Source organism: Antechinus flavipes, chromosome 5 (genome assembly GCF_016432865.1).
Source record: "Antechinus flavipes isolate AdamAnt ecotype Samford, QLD, Australia chromosome 5, AdamAnt_v2, whole genome shotgun sequence".
In the NCBI taxonomy this organism is placed as follows: domain Eukaryota; kingdom Metazoa; phylum Chordata; class Mammalia; order Dasyuromorphia; family Dasyuridae; genus Antechinus; species Antechinus flavipes.
In genome coordinates, this window is record NC_067402.1 from 225,820,756 (window position 1) to 225,841,178 (window position 20,423).

At 45.1% G+C, this 20,423-nt stretch overlaps 1 protein-coding gene and 1 non-coding gene across 2 annotated transcripts in view; one reads left to right on the forward strand and one right to left on the reverse strand.

The window, feature by feature from the left end:
* The window catches only part of FIGNL2 (fidgetin like 2), a 50,060-nt gene extending 30,010 nt beyond the window's left edge, over positions 1 to 20,050 (forward strand). The window contains 2 exon segments of the mRNA XM_051963583.1: positions 14,366 to 15,065; positions 15,067 to 20,050. Of these exon segments, the coding sequence (XP_051819543.1) occupies positions 14,377 to 15,065; positions 15,067 to 16,402 (2,025 nt within the window). The 5' untranslated portion in view covers positions 14,366 to 14,376 and the 3' untranslated portion in view covers positions 16,403 to 20,050.
* LOC127539560 (U6 spliceosomal RNA) lies at positions 13,355 to 13,461 on the reverse strand. Its single transcript, XR_007947987.1, has one exon. It is a non-coding gene; the product is annotated as a U6 spliceosomal RNA (small nuclear RNA).
* Positions 20,051 to 20,423: the final 373 nt, after the last annotated feature.

Genomic DNA, 20,423 nt, shown 5'->3' on the forward strand with positions numbered 1-20,423 from the left:
AAGTACTCATTTGATGTGTCATTTTGGCAAAGATACTGGAGTAATAGATTTCCTTCTCCAGTCCATTTTACAGATAAGAAAACTGAGGCAAACAGGGTTAAGTGACTTACCCAGGATCACAGGGTAGTTTCTGAGGCAAGGTTTGAACTCATGAAAATGAGTTTTCTCGACTTCAGACCTAACACTTTATTTACTGCACCACCTAACCTGCCCCTATTAATTGGTACTCTCCAGAAGATACCAGTAAAATATTCGGAATGTTTCAGAAATTTGTTTCTAAGTTTGCTGCTGAGTATTTTTCCAGTGACACTGTGTTTCATGGGGACAATTAGGTTCCCCGACTTATACTTAAGACCTACTTAAACGGTAAGGGAGCAGAGCTTTCTTTGATCCTTCTCAGATATCTTGTCCTGGCATGGGAGTGATTCTGGGCTCTCCAAAGCCATGGAAGCACAGGCTGGCAAGGTACTGACCCAGGCAGGCCATTTCAAGGGCCACCCTAGTTAAATTTGGTGAGACCCATTTTAACAGTAACCATAGTGATGATTCCCTTTGACATGGCCACTCTTGGAGCCATTTCTACTCAGTTATGGAGGGCTTGCAAACTGCCTCAAAAAAGGGCATGCAGAATGGAAGATGTGCAAGGATTGGAGTAGAATACTAAAAATACCATTCAGATTTTAGGTTCTAAGACTCCCAAGTCATGTGGCACAGGAGGGCAAAAGTCCCTGGGTCAGCTTCACCCACTGATAATTTAAAAGCTGTTGCTGTAAGTTTTTTTTTCCTTTTTTCTTTCTTTTTTTTTCTCTCTCACTCTCTCTTCAAGCATCCTTGGGCAGGAGATCCATATATTAGGGATGGGATGGCATTAAAGAATGGAGATTCAGATGTGGATTGTCTGATGCCAAATCCAACTGTCCTATTTACTTTCACAATTTGGGGTTGAGGCTAGGAGTATTAACCCCATTTTACAGATGAGAAGAAATGTTAGGTGTCCTACCTAAACATCATATAGCTACTAAGAGGGAGAGCTTTTGGGATCCTAAGCTTTAGGACTGGAAGGAACCTTTGAAGATTATCTGGTCTAATCTCATTTATGAAGGTCCCTTGCTGAGGCCCCACAGGCAGAGCCAAAGATGTGAACCCAGGCCCACTGACCCCCATTTCTAGTGCCCCCTTTCTATTTGGGGTATTTCTAAATCAGAATGTGAAGACGGTTTACAGGGGATTCCTTTGCGTGAGTGGGGAGCCGAGGAAACGGCTTAGTGTCCACTGGAGGCAAGATGCACACCGGAAAAGGCTGCCCCCTGTAACGGGGGTCTGGGGAGGGGGTCCAGCGAGGGGCTCGGGTTGCTTTCGGAGAGGAGAGGTGCTGGATGGTGGCGAAGGACTAAGAAGAGGAAGGACAGAAAGGGCCAACGCGGGGGAGGGGAAGCCGCAGGGGGGCTGGAGAGCTCGGCCTGAAAGGACCACCGCTGGAAAAACCATTTGCTGTTCAAATGAGGTCGGAGCTGGAGCCGGGAGCCGGAGTCGGCTTGGAAGCCCCAGGGGCGCCACAAACGAGCTGTCACTCAGCGAGGGAACAGAACAAAGGGTGCCGGGGCTCTGGTCCTGAAAGAAGGCCAGATTGCAAGGGGAGGGGGCGGAGGGAGGTGGAGAGCCGGCCCCTGCCCGCCCTCCGCCCCTAGCCACTCCTCTGCCTGCCCACTGGCAGATGCCCAGGCTGGGGGATGGATGTGGATGTGTGCCTGTGCATGCGTGCGGGGGTTTGTGTTTGTTGGCCGGCGTGGAGACCAGAATGAGGGGCGGCTGCTTGAGGGGCGGGGCAGGGGTAAGGGAGGAGGAGTCAGCTTGTTCATTTGTTCTGTGTCGTCCAGCCTTCCTATAGAGGTCAATAGCTGGGTGATGTTGGAGGGAGGACAGGATTGGGAGATAGGTCCTCACCCCTCCAAGACCCCCGGGCATAATAGATGGGCCATTAGTCTCTATTTCTGGAAGCTGCTTTATCAGTGATTCATTGTTTTAATTAGAAATTAAGTGCCCCTGGAATTGCTTATCTTTAGCCTCTATCCTGAGGGGGGAACGAAAAGGGGCTGAGGTTGGGGAGAGGAATAAATTCTCTTCCCCCTTTTTAATTTAAAAAGGGCCTCCCTCCCTTCTCCCCTTTCTCCCTTCTCCCTCTCCCACCCTCCCTCCGCCTCTTGCTTTGTTAGTTGTGGGTTGAGTGGTTCAAAAGTGCTAATTCCCTCCCTTGGGATTGAACTGGGCATTGGGACTTTCTCTTGAGCTGGTTCGTGATTGGCCCAAACCATTACAATGCTCCAGGGGCTGGTGGCAGCTGGGAGGCAGCGGGGTGGGGGAGACTAGAAGAACATTCGTTCCTGTCCCGGTCTCCTCTCCCCCTCCTCCCAGGCACCCCCTCTCCTCCACCTGCCTGGGCCACTGGGCAGAGACAAAGAGGCTCAGTCCAGGCCCCAAGAATGAGGGAGTCCCTGGCTCTTCCTTCCCTTTCTTTCTCTTCGCCTCCTCCCACCTCCATCCACTCACTGTATAGATAAACCTGCCTTTTTGAATGGAGATTGTAAAATTGTATCTCTACTAGCTAACCCTAGTGTTCTGGAAAAGGGGCTGGACAGCCTGGACAACCCTCTGTGATTCCTGTACTGTATTTTCTCCGGAAGATTTTCTCAATTGCTCTTTCCTTCCCTTTGCTGTTCCTGGAATATAGTGAGGATGGTGGGAAAGAGTAAAAGTTGAGAAAGATGGTGAAGTGGAGGGAGGGAGGGAGGGAGGGAAATGGGTCAATCCTTAGCCTAGCCTATACTCCTCCATAACAAACTATTCATCTTTCTTCACCCAAGAATTCTTGAATGGGCCAGGCCCCTTACTCTTTCTCTCTGAATGGAAGCAGGGAGGAAAGATGGGCCACAGATTTTAGGAGCCAGATGCACAAATCTATTCAGTACCAAAAGCCTCATCAGGTGACCATTCTATGGCCCTAACATAGAGGCAAAGGACATCAATGGGATGTCATTGACTCTCTCACTAAAATTAAAGGTAAAAGATGATGCAGTATGCTAGATATTAGGAAGATCTTACTTGCCAGGATAGGTAGCTAGGAATATTTGTAGACTGATCATCTGTAGAGATGTGTTGAAACTATGATTGGCCAGGATTGTCCCTCAAAACCCCAACTGAAGAGGAGCCACTTGTGAGGGAGTGTTGAAGCTCAGTCTACTTTTCTCCTTCATAAGTGGTAATTTAGAGGGAATATTTGATCTAGACACATAGAATGAAGGGCATCATAGACCCATAGAAACTTGGACCTTGGAGTTCATTTTACAGATGGAGAAACTGAGACCCAAAGAAGACAATGGGGCTTATAAATTTAGAACTGGAATGGATCTTGAAGATTATTGAGATGACTAAGACCCTTAATAAAGTAAGTGATTTGCTCAAAGTAACTCAGATATAAGTGACAGAGAATCTAGACCCTCTAACTCCAAATCTGGTATTCTTCTAAATGGACCTTTATCCAGTGTCAGAGAATTAGATTAGAATTCAGGTTTTTCAGACTTTTAATTCATTACATCATGGTATTAGCCAAATAATTATAACATGATATGTAGGAATTTTTTTTTTAATATGCATTTTTTGGGGGAAGATTATTCACTGTAGAAGAACAGGCAAGTTTTTCTGGCAGAGCTGAGTATGGATTGAGATTGGGAACAAGTAGTATTCTGCTCCTCTGTCCCAGGCCTGGGAGCCTGAGGAAATCATTATCCCCCTTCCATATTTGAAGAGCTCTGGCCTGGGCAGCTTCTTCCTCCTGAAGGAAGTTGCCCATCTTCCCCACCCTTCTTCTTTGGTTTTTATTGCTATATTTTATTTTTGCACTGCATAAATTTCTTCTTGTAGCATTACCCCTTCTTTTCCTAGAGAGTTGTCCCATATAACAAGATATTTTTTTAAGGAAAAAAAAATTCAGCAAAACTAATTAATACATGGAAAAAAAATTGTATGCCCTGTTCTGTACCTATGGACCCCATCCCTCCATTTCTATAAAAGAGTAATATGAAGATGTCTTTCCTCGTCTCTTCTTTGGGACCAAGCTTATTCTGTGCCATTCTGCAGCATTAATGGTCATTGTTCTGTAGTTATTCTTTCTTTTCCCATTGTTGCCATTGTCATGTTTTTCTCCTTGGCTCTGCTTGCTTTACTTTGTGTCAGGTCATGAAGCCTTCCTGATGTTAGTATTCCATTACATTCTTTTGCCACCATTTGTTTCCCCTGTCCATACCTGCCCCCATCTACTTGAGACTACTCAGTTACAGGCTAACAGATGGACACAGCTCAGCTGTGGCCCTGACCGAGGGGACAGAGAAGGGACTTCTCTATTGCTTAGAAGCACCCCCTCACATACAGTCCAGATGGAGGCAGTTTGGGGGTCAGACGGCTCTCATGCTGACCTCCTGCTGTTTGGCTTTTGACATACGAGCAGCCGGAGCTGCTTCTTTCCCTGATGTGGGAGAGAAGAGAGGGCAGGTCAAGTGGGCCCCACTGTCCACGAGGAAACAGGATCGGACTCATAGTGATGTTTTTACCATGTGTGGAGATCAGGGATTTGATGGGAATTCCATCCCTTCCTTTTGTCAGCATCATGAGGGGAGGGGAGACAGGTGGAAAGGAGGAACAGGGGGCAGAAGGAATTGGCAGATGGACTAATAAGCACAAATGAGGTGTGGTTCAGTGAGGCAGCTCTGTGGCAGAGTGGGTGGAATTAGGAAGCTCTGAATTCAAATCCTCCCTCAGATATTCAGCTTCTTGCAGCTTCAGTTTCCCTATCTATAAAATACATACAATGATAGCACTGTCTCATTGGGTTGTTGCCTGGTTTTCATTGGGGAAGAAGGGGGTAATGGTTAGGAGGTTAGGGGATCTGTCATCCATATCAGTGTTATTAAGTCTACATTTCTATTTGAACCACAAACTTTTCTCATCCCAAGAACTCCTGCTTTAAACCCTGCATATTTAAAGGTAACACATACAGGAGACAGAAGTAGTGTCTCCTGGGAATGGAGCTTCCACTCCTCCTGTGCTCAGGTGCCATTTGTAAACCTGTCCTTTTTTCTTAGCTCCTGCTCTGCTCCTTCTCACTTTCCCTATTCTGCTTCACTTGTTTCTTTCATTTAAAAAAAAATTCTCAATCATATTTTATTTTTCCAAATATATGTAAAGATAGTTTTCAACATTCATTTTTGTGAGACTTGGTGTTCCAAATTTTTCTCTCTCCCTCTTATATCCCTCCCCAAGATAGCAAGAAATCTTACGTAGGATAAATATGTACAATCCTTTTAAACATATTTCCATATTTATCATGTTGTAAAAAAAAATCAGACCAACAGGGGGAAAAACATGAGAAAGAAAAAAGCAAACAAACAAACAAAAAAGTTCACCTGCTTTTTTGGTAGAACTCTTCCTCTACTGAGTCCCTTGATTCTGTTATCTCTGCTTTTCACCTACCACTCAAAACATAATTGTCATCATCAGAACTGGTATTGATAGGTTTGCAAAATCCTTGAAGAATATCACTAATTTCCTCTTCCCTCAAACCTCGAGGTAGTTACTGTTGTCCCCATTCTATAGTTGAGGAAATAGAGGCCAATAGAAATTCACCTAAGATCACACAACTAGAATGTCTCTGAGATCACATATGGACTCAGATCTTTCTCACCTCAGTTCCAGCACCCTATCTAACATATCATCTAGCTCATTTGATTTGATTATTACAGGGCTCTGCCAGGCTACATCTAATTCTTTCTTTTTCTCTCTGTATACATGTATGTTTTGAATGTCTTTTTTGAGTTATTTGTGTCAAGGTTTACTTTTATTGTTTATTGATTTCCATTTTTTTCTCCCTCTTCCCTTCCCCATCTCCCCTCCCACCCCCCCAAAGGTGGCAACCATCTAATATAGGTTTTTACATGTACAATCCTAAATTCATATCTTTAATCTCCCTGTATCTTACTGGGATCCTCAGTGCTTGAGTCTCTTCTTGCTTCCTTGGGGTCTCTCCCCATTCCTTTTGGCTTTGATAGTCATTTGCCATAGGATTGGATGGGGAGAATGGAACAAGGTGGTTTGTTCAGTATAGGAGTGAATGGACTGATAAGTTTATATAGGCCCCTTTTTATACGCCTAACTCAATAGGCTACTGAGAAGCAGGGATTTTGTGGTCTGATGAGAGATGACTGAGCCCTTGTGCTGTAGAGGAAAGACTTGAGCTTGGAGACAAGGGTCCTGAATTTGACTTCCACCTTGCACGTTTCTAGATACAGGAATGTGTGCAAAGTATCCCTCTTTTCTTTAGACCTCAGTTTCCTCTTCTGAAGAGCATTCAGTTTGGACTTGAACCTTTAGTTCCTTTCCAGCTCCAAAGTCTGTGAGTTCGAGGAAAAGACAAGGATGAAATAAATGGTTTAGTATGATCAGGCGGGAGAGATCACTGGAGGCAGTGGGATTTGGACAAGCCCTCGAAGGTGGGTTGAGATTTCTATAGACTCTGAGAAAGAGGGAGAAAATTCATATCCCGTGGGGAAAATACCATGAGCGGAGGGCAGAGAGGCAAATGGCTTCAGCCCATTCATCTGGACATGGGGGAGGAAGGATTATTTGCCTTGTAGCATTATTTCCTGGTCCCAGAGGGGCCATAAAGACCTGTGGTGTCAGTTGACTTTCACAGATGGTGAAACTAGGGCACTGAGAAATTATACAATTTGCCCAAAGGTACATAGCTATTCACCCATAAAACAATAAGCAGAACTGACCAGCTGACTCCTCTCACTTTGAACTGTTTGGCCCTAACTCAGCAGCAAGATCACCACACATCCTCCCCTTTAAGTTCCATCCCCCTTTCCTTCAGTTCAAGGTCCCCGAAGACCCAGAAGTCTACCCCTAAGCGGGAGGGTGGACATCAGAAACAGACCCATTTCATGGATTGAAAAGGGATGAAGGACAATTTTAGTTAGGGGCAAAAGCCTCATTGTTCCAAATTGGCTATCTCACTTCATCTTGTGCCTGAAATTGGACCCTTTTATTTCATAGAATCATGATTCTCCCAAATTGGAAGGGACCCTCGGGGACCATCTAGACTAATTTTTCTCCCTTATGCAGTAATCCTTTTGGTATCAACCTTGACACAGTTATTCAGTCTCTGGTTAAATAGGCAACCTCATTTAATTTTTGGACAGTTCTCATTGTTAGGAAGTTCTTCCTCATATTGAGCCAAAATTTATCCCTCTTTAATTGCCCCCTATTGCTTCTAGTCTTGTCTGCTAGGATCAAAAATCTCAGCATCTGAGGAAGTGTACCTTTTTAAAAGGCAAACATCGCTAGTTCTTCATCCATTCATTTTGATCTCTCTTTCCTCACTCTACCTGGGTACCTCTGGTTAGAGGAAGAGTATCCAGTTGGGACAGAGGCCTTTGGGATCTCTAACCTACACCTGCTATGTTAAACAAAGCAAATCACTTCTTTTGTTCCTTGACCTTTTCACTTTGCAAAATGAAAGCCTCCTCATTTCCCTTCATTCTAGAAGGGTACAGTGGGATATTGAAGGGAAATATTATGGTGTTAATTCTTATGACCAGAGCCTCACAGAAATCAGACTGTGAATCTAAGGGAAATAAAGTTGGAGATTTGATAGAGACCAGGAATGGATTGTATAAAAGACAGTCAGCATCTTACTGATCATTTCCTCTAACCTTCTCTATGTGGGTCTTACAGATGTAAGCGACAGACTTTAGCTCTTTTTAAAAATATGGTATCATGACATCTCTATTGTATATAACTATTTTAAGTATATGTAGAATTTAACTTGGTAGTTCCAACATTGTCCTTGTTTTTGTCCCTTTCTGAATTAAATTCTTCTGTGTATTTTAAAATACTTTATTGATTTTTTTTCTTTTCTTTTTTTAAAGGGTATATGTGGCACTATGCCCCTCCCCTGACTTTCTATCATAACTCTTCACTCTCCCTAAATAAGAAATCCACACATTGGCCATGCTGGACGTGTGTTGCATTCTGCCCTGTCTGTCCCTCACTTCTCAGGCAAGAGATTGGAAAGGAAGCATGATTCACTATCAGTTTTCTGGAGCTGTGATTGGTCATTGCATTGTTAAGAATTCCTAGAACTTTTACAGTCATTTTCCTTTATGATAGCAGTCATTGCAGAAATTCTTCTTTTGGTTATGTTCCTCAGTCACTCGATATAGTTCAGTAGTACACTGTTACATTCATTTGCTGTAATTTAGTCAGCCATTGTCTGATTAATAGACATCCACTTGGTTTTGGTTCTTTATGATTAAAAAATGTTGCTATAAGTATTTTTATACATATGGGTCATTTCTCTCTTTCTTTAATCATTTTGGGGTTATGTGTCTGCACACTTTAGTGACTTTTGGCGATATAGTTGCTAATCGCTTTCCTGAATGGTTGGATCAATTCACAACTTCACTAACAATGCATATGTGTGTCTGTCCTCCCTCACCCCTTTTGAGACACTGGAATTTTCTATACTAGATGATAAAAGGGGAGAGGAAGGGTCCCCATTCTAAGATGGGAGCAAAGTAAAAGGGTTAACTAGGGGTGACCTGGGGGGGGTCAATGTTAATTCAGCAGACTTTTCCCCATTCCCTATTCTCATGTCCTTTTTCCTCTCTTTCAATCAATCAATCAATCAACAAGCATTAATTAAGTGCCCACTATATGCCAAAGACTGCTAAGTACTAGAGATACAAAGGCAAAAGTAACCTCTCCCCTTTCCCTTCCTCCCATCCATCTCTTTTTTTTCTTTTTTTGCCCTTTCTGTCATATGCTTCTTATCCTCTCCTTTTTGAGAACCTTTTTCTCTTCCTCGGAGAAGTCCTCTTTTATTCCCTTCTTGAAGCAACTGAGGGGTTGGCATTTGAAGAGGAAGTGGGATAGGGAAATGACTTCTCTACCAGTTCTGCCCAGTGAGCTAGCTTCCCCCAACCCCCAATTCTAAGCAGTTGACAAAAAGGCTTCCATAAAAGGCATGTCAGAGCTGTAGTGAATAGATTAATGAGATTTCCATCGGGAGACAGAGGACAATAGGATCCATCCCTCCCAAGGCCCCCTTTGTCCCAGCCTGAGATATTGGGGGGGGAGGCTATGGTGGATATAGAATCTTTTAAATTTTTTCCTTTTTATTATGAACTTAATATCAGAAACAAGAACATTTTAGTATTAGGAAAAAAAGCAGCTGGCATATGAAATTTTGAACTTCTAATATGTACTGTTTGAGCTTTTCCTCTCGATGTCAGAGGTTTTTATTTTCTGTGTCATGGACCCCTTTGACCATCTGGTGAAACCAAGGGACCTTTCTCAGAATCATTTTTAAATAATTCAAGGTAATGCTAAATTTTAAGTAGAGGTGATTGAAAATAACAATATAAGTTTTTTTCTATCCAAGTTCATAGACCCCCTGAAATTTACCCTAGGTTAAAAACTCCCTCTTCCCACACAACTTGTTTTTTTTTTTTTCCCTCCCAAATCAAAATTTAAGAGAGTAGTTAACAGAGAGGGAAAGTCCATCTATTAAGTTAGAAATTTAGCAATAAGATCTAGAACAGAGAGTTTTAGAGGTTTGGGATTATTTTTAGGATAATCTCAGTGATAATTCATTCTGTGACTTTGGACAAGGTATTTCATTTCTTTGAACCTCAGTATTCTCATTTGAAAAGTGACCGCTAAATCAGATATTTCACAGTGGCTCATGTTTGTAATAACATTGTTGGGAAGGAAGTGCTGGAAAGAGTATGAACCCATTTGACAGATGAACAAATAGGCCCATGGAGGCTAAGGGATTGCATAGCATAGAGAGTGCTGGGGACCTTTTCTGATTCAAGTCTCTAGTTTATATTCACTGAGTCTTCCAAATAAGCCAAAAGTTGGTATAACATTTGAATGGGGCAGGCTGGGATTATCTATGGCAAGACCAAGTTAGTATTGGCCAGTTCTCTCCGGATAAACTCTCCTGTGATAGAATAAGGAAGAAGTCATTCATTCATTCATTCAATCCGGGAAGGAGGGCAAGTCACCTCCTCCCTCCCTTTCCAAAATAATCATGTTTTTAAAAATAACCTACTACGTAGAAAAAGCCTTGGAACTTAAAACCTTTAAGTCTCATATAGCAAGTTTATTTGTGTTCAGCTAGAGAACTTTTTTTCTCTTCCCCATGGCCTCTTTTATTTCTTTCTTGAAGAGAATATTCAACTATTTTTTAAATATTCAAAACTTTATCTTTAAAACAGATGCTTTAGTGGAAAACTCAGAAAATTAGCTTTATTTACCTTATAGACATCTCTTTTTTTTTTTGTTAGCTATTTGTAACCAGAGTGTTTGGCAGGGTTTGTATATTTAAAATAGAAGGCAAAAATGAAAGCCCAGCCCTTCCCTACCTTTGTAATATTTGCATGTCTACACATCCCAGACCACACTTTTATCCTCTTATCTGGATGTACTAGTATACTATCTTTGCTCCATTGAACACATTTCCTGGGGTAAACAGAGCACTAGACCAGGAGTCTTCAAGAAGACCTGAGTTCAAATCCAGCTTAAGATAACCACAAGTTGTGTGACCCTGGGCAAGTCACCCTGTTTGCTATTTGACTTACGGCTAAAATGTTCCATGTGTATTGTCTCCTATTAGAATGGGAGCTGCCCATGAGCAAAGGCTGACTTAGTTTTCTGTTTGAATCTCTGGCACCTAGAGAGAATTTTACATGTAGTAGATACAAAGAATTTTTTTTTAAGGTATTCCCTCATCTGGCAATAGAAAGTCATTGCTAAAAATAAATAGCAGAGGACTAAACACAGATTCCTAGAGTACTCCATTGACCTTCTTCCCAAATAGGGATTAATATTAAGTAGTTAAGCCAGAATTTGAACTACTCTCAACTGTAAATCTAGTGCTCTTTCCATTAAGTTATTATATATTTTTAAAAATATGATTATTTTGGAAAAGGAGGGAGGAGGTGACTTGCCTAGGGTCACATAGCTAGTGTATCTGAGATGGGATTTGAACTCAGGTCCCACTAGCTCCAAGGCTGGTGCTCTCTCCATTGTGCCATATAGCTGCCCCTCAAGACATCATTTTTATTGAACATTGGTAAGACTCATTTTTACATTATTACAAATGCTTTACAGTAAAAAAAAAAAAAATCAACTTTAAGAAAGGGGTATTTTCCTGAATTATCATTGTACAGTTTAAGCAAAAAATATGGTATCTAAATATGGTATCTTCAAGTATTGAAGCAGAATATTTATGTAATTACTTCATATAACATTTTTAAAAATTTTTTTATTTGATTTAGAAATTTTTTGTATTTAGTATTTTATTTGCTTTCACCCTCATAGAGAAGGCAAGCAGTAGATATAGAATATGCATAAGTAGTCATAAAATTCATTTTTTAGAAATTTTGAGTTCCAAATTTTCTTCTAGCCCCCTTTTCATCTTAATGCAGTATCTTAAAGGAGTAAGACCATTGGGTATGTTGTGTATCTGTTTAATACTTTTTCCAAATACATGCAAAGATAGTTTTCAACATTCACCTTTGCAAAACCTTGTGCTCCAAAATTTTCTGCTTCTCGAGACAACAAATAATCCTATATAGATTAAACATGTGCAATTCTTATAAACATATTTCCATATTTGCCATGCTACACAAGAAAAATCAGATCAAAAAAGGAAAAACCACAAGAAAGAAAAAAACTAAAAAACAACAACAACAACAAAAAAGTGAAAATAGTATAGTTTGATCCACATTCAGTCTCTGGATATGGCATGGTGTTTTCCATCTCAAGTCTATTGGAATTGTTTTGAATCACTTTGATTCCAATTCATTCCCTTCATTTTTTGTTATCTGAGAGTATGAAGTATGATACAAGGATCTGTGCCTACCAGAAAACCTTGAGGATAGGGGGCCAACTGTCAGGAATCACTTACCCAAGATTCACAGTCTATGCTTGCTTGTAAATGAATTCATTGGATTTGAAACTTGCAAGATAATATAGTCCAAACCTTTTATTTTATAGTTAAAGTAAGGGTTCAGAGAAAGAGGAGGCAGAATTCTCCAATTCTATGGGGCATGTATCCACTCAGGTAGAAAGGGAAACTCAGAAATTAAATTCTGAAGGCTAAATGAGAAACAATTCCTATGAGGAGTAAAAAAGGGAGTTTTCAAAAAAGAGACTGATGTGGTCACTGAGGGAATTAATTACTCAGCCTAGATTTTTAAAAAGACATAGCAGGCAACTATTTGTGATTCCATCCCCTCCTGTCTTCTCTAGTGGATTCCCCCCGCCCCTATCATCTTTCTCCTCTTGCTAAACTTTAATCTTTCCCTATATCAAATGAGAACATATTTAAAGTTCTTTGTAAAGTCTATATACATGTTAGCCAATGTTGTTTTGTTGTTACTGGTGTTGCTGTTTTGTACTGATTCCTTTCCTGTGCCCACAAATGACCCAAGTCTTCCTTATTATTAAAAAAAAAAAAACATTCAAAACACAAAAATCTTCACTAGATTCTCAAACTATTGTGCTATATTCCTTCTCCCCTTCTCTGCTGAGCTCCCAGAAAAAGATATTCTCACTTGTCACCTCCATTTCCTCTCTTCTCATTTACTTCTCAACAAATCTGGCCTCTGACCTCATCACTCAACTGAACCTGCTCTCTCCAAAGTTACTAGTGATCTCTTAATTGCCAGATCCAATGGCCTTTTCTCAGTCCTCATCCTTCTTGACCTCTCTCTGCAGCCTTTGACACTATTGGCCACCCTCTTTCTCCTCCTAGTTACTTTCTCCTCTGAGTTTTTTTGACATTATTCTCTCCAGGTTCTTCTCTCTCTCTCTGACTGTTCCTTTTCAGTCTTCTTTGCTGACTAATTGCTATCCTGGTCTCTAAACATGGGGGAATCTCAAAGATGGGCTCTTTTTCTATCTTTCCTCTCTCTTTCTCTACTTCTGTCTCTATCTCTGTCTCCCTCTGCCTCTCTGTCTTTCTGTCCGTATGTCTCTCTCTCACATCTGTTTGACTAATCTGTCTGTCTGATTGATCTATTTGGCAGCCTGGCTAGTCTGTTTATCTATTTGATCCATCTGATGTGTGTCCATCTGTCTAATCTATCTTTTTGTTTGTCTGCTTGCCTGCCTGCCTTTGCATATGTCTGTCTGTCTATCTGTTTAATCTATGTCTGTCTAATCTATCCATTTGTCTATCTGTCTAGTCTGCTTTTCTACCGTTCAATCCATTCACCCATCCATCTGTCTAGAAGGGACAGCGCCTTTCCCAAATCTGCCTGTTATCCTTGTTCAGGGTTCATGCTCATCTTTTCTGTCTCATTTCAATTTTAGTATATGTGTTGCCAAAATGAGCACACCTTCAAGCATCTAGCTTATGGTTTTGAACCCAGGTCCTCCGATGTCAAATCCATTGCTCTTTCCACGCGCATGGGTAGTGGTTTGTGCTTTGATATAGACATAGATAAGTGTTTATATCTTTGAAAATAATGTTCTGGGTTTTATATATGTGTGTGTGTATATATATACCTGTGCATTGTTCATAGTCTAGAATTTAAAACGAGAAGGGATCTTGGGAATTTCCTAGTCCAGCCCTCTCTCTCTCTCTCTCTCTCTCTCTTTTTTAAGGAAGAAACTAGTTTCAGAACCGGGAGGTGATTTACAACTTCCTAATGGCAGGAACATGGATGGATGGAGGAACTGACTCATAGCAAATTGGGTGCTTGTGTATGATGCTGTTTAGAGGGATGCCCCAGGCTTACCATATTGGCTTCTGATGTTAATATGTATCTGTTATGCATGTGTGTGTGTTATAGTGGAAAGGGACCCAGGTGATCAGGGTTCCTATCAGCCTGGTCAAGCTGACTCTCCAAAAAGGGATGACACACGGGCTTTTTAAGCATTCAGGAAACTCCTTTTCTATCTACCTAAAATCTGTGGGATCTCAGATCGATGTCCAGATTTAAGCCATAATATAGAAAATCGCTTAAAACCACACCAAACCAAACTTTGTAAGAGCCTCAAAAGTGAGTGGGGCTCCTAAAAAGGCAGTAGGGGTTTGAGGTTGATTATAAATTAACCCCTCACCTCCTGGATGAGCCCCTAGGATGTAACTGTGCTCTGGGGTCACAAACCTGACCCTCTGAGCTTGAAAGGGAGGACTTGAGAGCTGTCCTAGCCTGGTTGATGCCCTCACTGGCCCGGGCAGCCTTGGCAAGACCTGGGTCGGGTTTTCACGGATCCTTTTCTTGTGTTTTTCCAGCTCTGTCGAAGATGCACTGGACACCAGAACATGCCCAGCCCCTCAACCAGTGGCCGGACCAGCACCTGGATGTCTCTTCCACCACTCCGTCGCCGGCCCACAAGCTGGAGCTGCCCGCTGCAGGCCGTCAGCGCTGCCATTACGCCTGGGCCCATGATGACATCTCCACCCTCACAGCCTCCAATCTCCTCAAGCGCTACGCCGAGAAGTACTCCGGCGTGCTCAGTGCTCCCTATGATAGGCCCGCCCTGGGGGGCTACGCAGAGGCCGCCTTCGGAGCCATCAACGGGGCCAAAGGAGAGGTGGACTCCTGGCCTGGGACCCCCGGGACGGAGCCCCCATACCCAGTTACCTCCCTCCATGAGGGTCTTCCAGGAGCCAAGGCAGTCAGTGGGGGCGTGGGAGCAGGGTCGGGGGGCCTGGCAGGATCCCCCGTTTTAGCCGGGAATCTTCCTGAGCCTCTATACACTGGCAATGCCTGTGGGGGCCCATCTGGGGGGCCTGAGTATGGTCCAGGATATGGTGGGGGATACCTTACCACTGGCTACTGTGGGCAAGCAAGTGCAGCTCTGCCCCCCCCACCCTCAGCGGGGCTCCTCCAGCCTCCCCCTCCCCCTGGCTATGGCCCTTCCAGCTCCCTGTACAACTACCCCTCAGGGGGCTACCCAGCTCAGCCTGGATTTGGGGGCCTCCCCCCACCCCCCACCCCCCACCCCTTACCTTTCCTCGGGCCTGGCAACACCCACCCCTTTGCCCCCACCAGCCCATGCCCCTCCCACACCCGCAGCCTACAGTTTCCAGCCCCCCACCCCAGGCAGCGAGCCCAGCATTTCACTGAAGCGCAAGGCCTTTGACGAAGGTGGGGAAGGCCGATACCACAAATGTGGCTATGAGCCCGCCAAGCCCGCCATCCCTGACGGCCCCCCCTACCCTCCTTCAAACAATGGCGAATGCCAAGGCAACGGGTTCCCAGGGAAGCTGCCAGGGGCCAGGGAGGAGGTGTCGGGAAAATATGGCGGTGGAGGGGCCCCTTCTCTCAAGGGATTGGGCTCTCCAGCTTACAGCCCACACCCAGAGTCCTTTGAGAAGTTCCCCGAACGGGTGTCGGCGGAGCGAGGGCTGGTCCCAACCTCTCGGGGGGGCTTTGCTGTCCCCGGGGAGCCTCCCAAGGGTGTGGACCCTGTGGCTCTGGAACTAGTGACCAGCAAGATGGTGGACTGCGGCCCCCCGGTGCAATGGGCCGACATCGCGGGACAGGGCCCCCTCAAGGCCGCCCTGGAAGAGGAGCTGGTGTGGCCCATGCTGAGGCCGGCCACGTATTCGCGAGGGCCTTGCCCACCCCGGACTCTGCTGCTTTTTGGCCCTCGGGGTGCAGGAAAGTCCCTTCTGGGCCGCTGCCTCTCCACCCAGCTGGGCTCCATGCTGCTGCGCTTGAGCGGGGCAGCCTTGGCCGCCCAGGGGGCCGGGGAGGGCGGGCGCCTGCTCCAAGCTGCCTTCTTCGCCGCCCGGTGCCGTCCGCCCGCCGTGCTGGTGATCAGTGAGCTGGAAGCCCTTCTGCCTGCCCAGGATGAGGCCCCCGCTTCTGGAAGCCTGCAGGCCCAGCTCCTGGCCTACCTGGACGGGGGCGGTGGCTCTGGTGGGGAGGGGGTAGTGGTGGTGGGCACCACGCCCCGCCCGGGGGCACTGGACGAGGCTGCCCGGAGGCGCTTTGCTCACCGGTTCTACGTGCCCCTCCCTGACGCGGCTGCCCGCGGGCAGATCCTCCAGCAGTCGCTGGCCCAGCAGGGCTGCGGGCTGAGTGAGGGGGAGCTCTCCGCCCTGGTGCGGGGCACCCAGGGATACTCAGGAGGCGAGCTGGTGCAGCTGTGCCAGCAGGCCGTGGCCAGAGCCGGAGCTGGGGGGGGCCTCCCGGGGCTGCAGCCGGCCCCCTCCTACAAAGACTTTGAGGCAGCCTTGGCCAAAGTGTGTCCCCAAGCATCCCCCAAGGAGCTGGACTTGTATGTGGAATGGGACAAGATGTATGGCACAGGACACTGAGGGGTGGGGGGGATGCCCTCCAACCCCCTCGGCAGGGAGCGATGACTACTTTGGGATGTCTCTGTAACCAGACTGATATCAGGGAGGGGTCTGCGGTGGGGAGGGAGGGGAGGGAGGGGAATCGGTGTGAGCTGCTTCCTTCCGCGGTGAGGAAGAGGCTTTGGCCCTGCCTGGTCACCCAGGGAAGGCTCGATATACTCAGGTCTCTACTATTTATTACCCAGCCCTGGGCTAAGTGACCTCAGGTCCCAGGAGCCTTTCTTCCCATCTGTCCCTCTTTGTGGAGAGGATTGTCTTGTTCTCTCTTCCCCCATCTCATCTCCATCTTTACTGGCCTCTCTCTTCTCTTCTTGTCTAGCTCTCTCCAGTTCCATCCATCTTTCTGCGTGTATTTCCCTTTCTCTTGTTAACTGCCATCTCTTTCTGTAGCTCCTCCTTCTTTTCTCGATATCTATTCATCTCTGACTTTCTGTCCCTAACAGATAGCCGGAGCAGTGTTCATGAATAGCAGACAAAGGGGTCTGTAGCCTCTGTCTGTTGTTAAAGATCCCAGGAATGGAGAAATAATTCAATACTCTTTATTTCCGTCTCCTTCCTGGGACCAATACTCTGCTATCCCGGGCTGCCTTCCAGCCTGTGGGAGCCAAAAAAAAAAAAAAAAAAAAAAAAATTAAAAAAGAAAAAAAGCCAAATAATACCCCAAGCAAGGGATTTTTTTTTTTTGAGTGGGGGGAGTAGTGTGTTTCATATTCTAGACCTCCCTATTATTTTTGTAAGGTTTGTAGAAGTTGCTGTTTTCTGTCTTTTTTTTTTTTTTTTTTTTTAATGACTCAGGAAGAAACCCCAGAAAGAATGTCTTTGAATAAAGCTGCTCCCTTAGCTTCCCTATTGGGGCTGAGAGCAACTTCTCCCAAAAAAGGGCTTAGGAAATGGGACTAGTATCAAAAACTTCTTGACTCTGGCCCTCCTCCCAACTCCCAGCTCTTTCTGGAAGAGAAGCTGAATGTATTTCTGGGGCTTCCTCTCCAGGTCTGAGGCCATAAGTACAAAGATTTGGGAGGGAGCTGCTGGATTTGGTTATTTAAGGCAGGGGATGTTCCCTAGCCCGGAATCCCCTCTATCTTGGATGTTCTCCTATCTCCCCCTCCCTATCTCTCTGCCTGTCTCCTGCTGGATTCTGTAGAAAAGTTGTGAGTTTTGAAAAAGCTATTTGAAAAAAACACAAACAAACCCAAATCCTACTATGCATCCTGGGATCTTCCCTATCCCAATTCCAAAGCTCTATGTGCTGGTCATCTCCGGAGCTGGGAGAAGGAAGAACTCTCAGTGGTTTGGCAGGACTTCAAAGGGCTCTAACGAATGGAGGCTAGGAAGGGAAGATCCTCAAGTCACGCGTCTTGTCTGCTGGGATTTAGGACCCCATCCATCACTGGGATGTAAATTTGTGCTGAGATGTCCCTGGAAGGTTTTTGGTTTTCAGTTGGTGGGAAGTGAGAGGCAGCTATAGTGCCAGTAGGAGCTCCTGACTCCTGGGCAAATAGTTCTCAGCATTACCTTAGAAGGTTCAGGAAAGTTGAGTTTTCCAGAATTGGAATGGGAAGAGGATTGATGTCCTGGTTCTAATAATAAGGAAAACGTCATCTGAGTGCCCTGAATTAGAGAGCTAAGGGGAGGGAGGTGAAGTGAAATGTATTTCTTCCTCCCTCCCTTTGCTCCCATCGATACCAGGGACTCCCAGTAGATTTGTCATGGACACTTCTCCAGAGAACTGAGGCAAACCCAAAGGATCTTCCCCATTCTGCCCATCTCTCAAAGTACAGGGGATTCAGGGTGGGGAATAGTTAGATAGTGCCATAGGTGGGTGTCTTCCTGTTGGCCTTGGGCTATTTGTACCAAGCTCCTCCCTGGTCGTTTCCCCTCTCCCCCATCTCACTGGGAAGGCCTTTATCTCAGAAATTCAGAATTTCCCACACATCCAGATGCCCAGGCCTCTTGTGCTATAACCCACATGTGGCTATGACCGATGGAAGGTGTTTCTGTGCCTTGGTCTATGGAACTAGGAGTAGGGACAGTTATTAGCACCCAATTTCAGATTTATTTCCTGATAGCCTGTCTCTGCCACACTCTTCTCTCTTCCTTCCCTGTCTGCAGAGTCTCGATTACTTTTCATTCCTGTCCCAAACTTACCCCCCCTGACCTCCCCTCATCATCCTGGGTCCTCTGGATTCCCTGAGCGTTGTGCCAGGATGAAGGATACTCTAACTGGGACCTCTCCTTTCTAAATGAAGCCAGTGATTTCCATGGTCCCCAAGGATGTGGCCTAGCCTGCAACAGTGGCCTTTCTTGATGCAATCATCAAGCAACCCAAAATTAACCTAAGCCTACCCAAGTTGCTCTTGAAAAAGGGGGAAGGGAAGAGGCAACATGGTCTAGATTATCTAAGCTAAAGGGCAAAGAGGAAGCATGGTAAAGGTCCTTCAGCTCCCCCAGTTCCCAGGCTAGGTTAGAAGCTTTTAGGATGAAGCTGAGGGCTCTGGAGGGGATGCTTTGCCATCTCTGAGATCCTTCCTGGTGGGGTTAGGCCAAGAGAAGCTCTGGACCACTTAGGATCTAGCTGCCTCAATCCTGTTCTTTCAGGCTTGGCACAGTCTGTGAGACCCTGGGGATGCAGTGCCCACGGCCTTGCCCCAGTGAGTGTAGGAGAGGGAATCATCCCTCCTTAATTTCAGCTGTCCTCTTTCCTCCCCATGTCTCTGCCCTCACTCTTATTTCTAACCCTTTTGCCCTCTATCCTTTATTTCCTTCTCTATAAATCTAGCCCTACCCCCAGGCTCCTTAGTAACTGCAGGACTAGTCATGTCACATAGGAAAAAAACTTTGGGAGGATCAGGGAAGAGAAGAGATTTGTAGGTTGCCACTCAGACTTTTTTTTTTGGTGGAGGACTGGGAGGGAATGAATCTATGTTCTGGAGAAGTGGATGGATAGCACTGATTTTACAAATTTCCCACAGACACCAGCCTCCAGGGAATTTACCTCTGATTTGCAGACTTGGCTGTCTGGCAGAGATATGTTTATAGATCTCTCACTAACCACTCCCTCCCCTCCCAGGGGACTCAGGGATCCTCTTTTTTGCCAGATACTCTCTCCCCCCCCCCTCACATTATTGTATTTGCCCAGTCCCCACTTTGCACATGGGGAAAGTTATCCCTTGCCCCCCTAGATCCCCCAGATGTCTCAAGTCTGCCCATCTATACAATGGGGACATAGAGATTCACCTACCTCAAGGGGAATTGGGTGGGGAGGAGGGCTAAAACATCTTTAGGTGACAGTGGAGGGAGTAGAGTTCAAGATTTCAGGTTTTGGGTCGGGGGGAGGCTGGGAGGGTTTACCAAAGAATCCAGGGGCAGGAGGTCTGGGAGGGACCAGTGCCCTACTTTACCACCTGGTCCTTTTCTTCCTCCCCCCAGATTTTGTTGGGGGAGGAGGTGTGTAACTAACCATTTCTACCTCATTTTGCAATGTATTGTACATGGGCATATTTATCTCCTGTCTGACCCATGCTCTGGAGTTGTGGTCTGTCTACCTCAGAAAAGACTGTATTTTAAAGAAAAAAAATTGTATTACACAGTATTAAAGAGATGATGTGAGGTGCCAGTGGTTTTCTTGGGGAACCCACAAGGGCTGGATTGGGAGGAAGGCAGAGGTGACGTGAACACTCTGAATGGGGTATCTGGTGTAAACAAAAATTAATTGGGAGCCTGATTCTGTTTTTAATTTGTTACTAAATCCTCCACTGAAGTCTTATTAACATCACTCACCTTGGCATTAGTATTCTTGAAGGCTCCGAAAACAGTTTTAAAGTCTTTGAATGTGACTCCAGAGATGAATCATTATATTTCCACAAAGTGACATACATGTACAGAGGCTCATTGTTGGACAGGCTGCAGGGTGATACCATTTGGAGCCACCGAAAGTCCTGAAAGACCATTGATTGACTACCTCTTAAGATCTGTATTAGTG